The 1,416-nt window shown below is 58.6% G+C and overlaps 1 protein-coding gene across 1 annotated transcript; it reads left to right on the top strand.

The window, feature by feature from the left end:
* Nucleotides 1–265: 265 nt before the first annotated feature.
* Nucleotides 266–1,048, top strand: LOC148143379 (uncharacterized). The gene has a single exon (XM_087975658.1). It carries the CDS (start codon nt 266–268, stop codon nt 1,046–1,048), a length of 783 nt encoding a protein of 260 aa, XP_087831784.1.
* The last annotated feature ends 368 nt before the right edge of the window (nt 1,049–1,416 follow it).

Here is a 1,416-nt window from a genome sequence, read left to right as displayed (position 1 = left end):
TCTGCAGTCCTCACTTTGACATCAATGTCTGACAGTCACTCAATCCATCGGGACGACAACAATTTTCCAACTATGATTCTGTGAGAAGGAGCAAAGCTTTTTGGTTCCGGTTTGAGTACGTTTTCAGCATCCGTGGGACTGGATGAGAGACCCTACTGTTGAAGTGCACTGAGTGTGGAGCCTGAAGCAGTTATACGGCGTGGAAAAAGAAATTCACGGTGGGGAGGGGCTCCACACGCGTTTGTGTGTGGCTGAAGCATTGGCCATGGAGAAACCCGAGGAATCCTGCCTCGTGGAGAAACCGTGGAAGTGTGGCGACTGCGGGAAAGGATTCCATGTCCCGTCTGTCCTGGAGACTCATCGGCGCAGCCACACTGGGGAGAAGCCATTCTCCTGCTATGTCTGCGGGAAAGGCTTCAGCGATTCCTCCACCCTGCTGAGACACCAGCGGATTCACACGAGGGAGAGGCCCTTCAGCTGTCCCGAGTGCGGGAAGGCCTTCAGCAATTCCTCCGCCCTGCTGACCCACCGGTGGGTCCACATGGGGGAGAGGCCGTTCAGATGTCCCAAGTGCGGGAAGGACTTTACCCAGGCCTCTGCTCTGCTGAGGCACCAGCGGATCCACACGGGGCAGAAGCCCTTCCCCTGTACAGAGTGCGGGAAGGCCTTCAGCAATTCCTCCAACCTGCTGACCCACCGGCGGGTCCACACGGGGGAGAGGCCATTCCCCTGTCCTGTCTGCGCGAAGGCCTTCAGCAATTCCTCTAACCTACTGACCCACCAGCGGGTCCACACAGGGGAGAGGCCATTCAGCTGCCCGAAGTGTGGAAAGGACTTTACCCAGGCCTCCAACCTGCTGAGGCACCGGCGGGTCCACACGGGGGAGAGGCCGTTCAGCTGCCCCAAGTGCGGGAAGGACTTTACCCAGGCCTCCAACCTGCTGACCCACCAGCGGGTCCACACGGGGAAGAGGCCTTTCAGCTGCCCGGAGTGTGGGGAGGGGTTCAGTCAGGTGAGCCACCTGCGGAGGCATGAGCAGCTCCACTAGGGGGAGAGGCCCTTCAGGGGCCCCGAGTGCAGGAAGGGGTTCACCTGCTCGATTAAGCTGCTGACCCACCAGTGTCTCCACACAGGGAGAGGCCGTTCACCTACTCTCAGTACGGGAAGGGCTTCACCTGCTCCTCCCTCCTGTGGACGCACTGAAGCGGCGACGGCCACGTGCCATTATCAACTGGACTATCAACCCAGTTTCGGGGTGCTGGGTTCGAATCCGGCCACGGCAGATGGCAGAATTGGAATTTGGTCAGAAACTGGAGTTCAGAATCTAACAATGAAACCATTTTTTTGCGGGGTGGGGGGGGGGGGAGTGGAGAAAACCCCCATCTGATTCACTCACATCCTTTTTAGGGGAGGAAA

The sequence above is a fragment of the Chiloscyllium plagiosum genome, unplaced genomic scaffold (assembly GCF_037043375.1).
Source record: "Chiloscyllium plagiosum isolate Xiang-an unplaced genomic scaffold, Cpla_swu_hap1 HiC_scaffold_27, whole genome shotgun sequence".
Taxonomy (NCBI): Eukaryota; Metazoa; Chordata; class Chondrichthyes; order Orectolobiformes; family Hemiscylliidae; genus Chiloscyllium; species Chiloscyllium plagiosum.
Note: the sequence above shows the minus strand (reverse complement) of the source record. Positions and strands in the feature narration are given on the sequence as shown.

What these genes read in the sequence shown, in the direction of transcription:
- LOC148143379 (XM_087975658.1), top strand. Translation starts at nt 266, where the DNA reads ATGGAGAAACCCGAGGAATCCTGCCTCGTGGAGAAACCGTGGAAGTGT.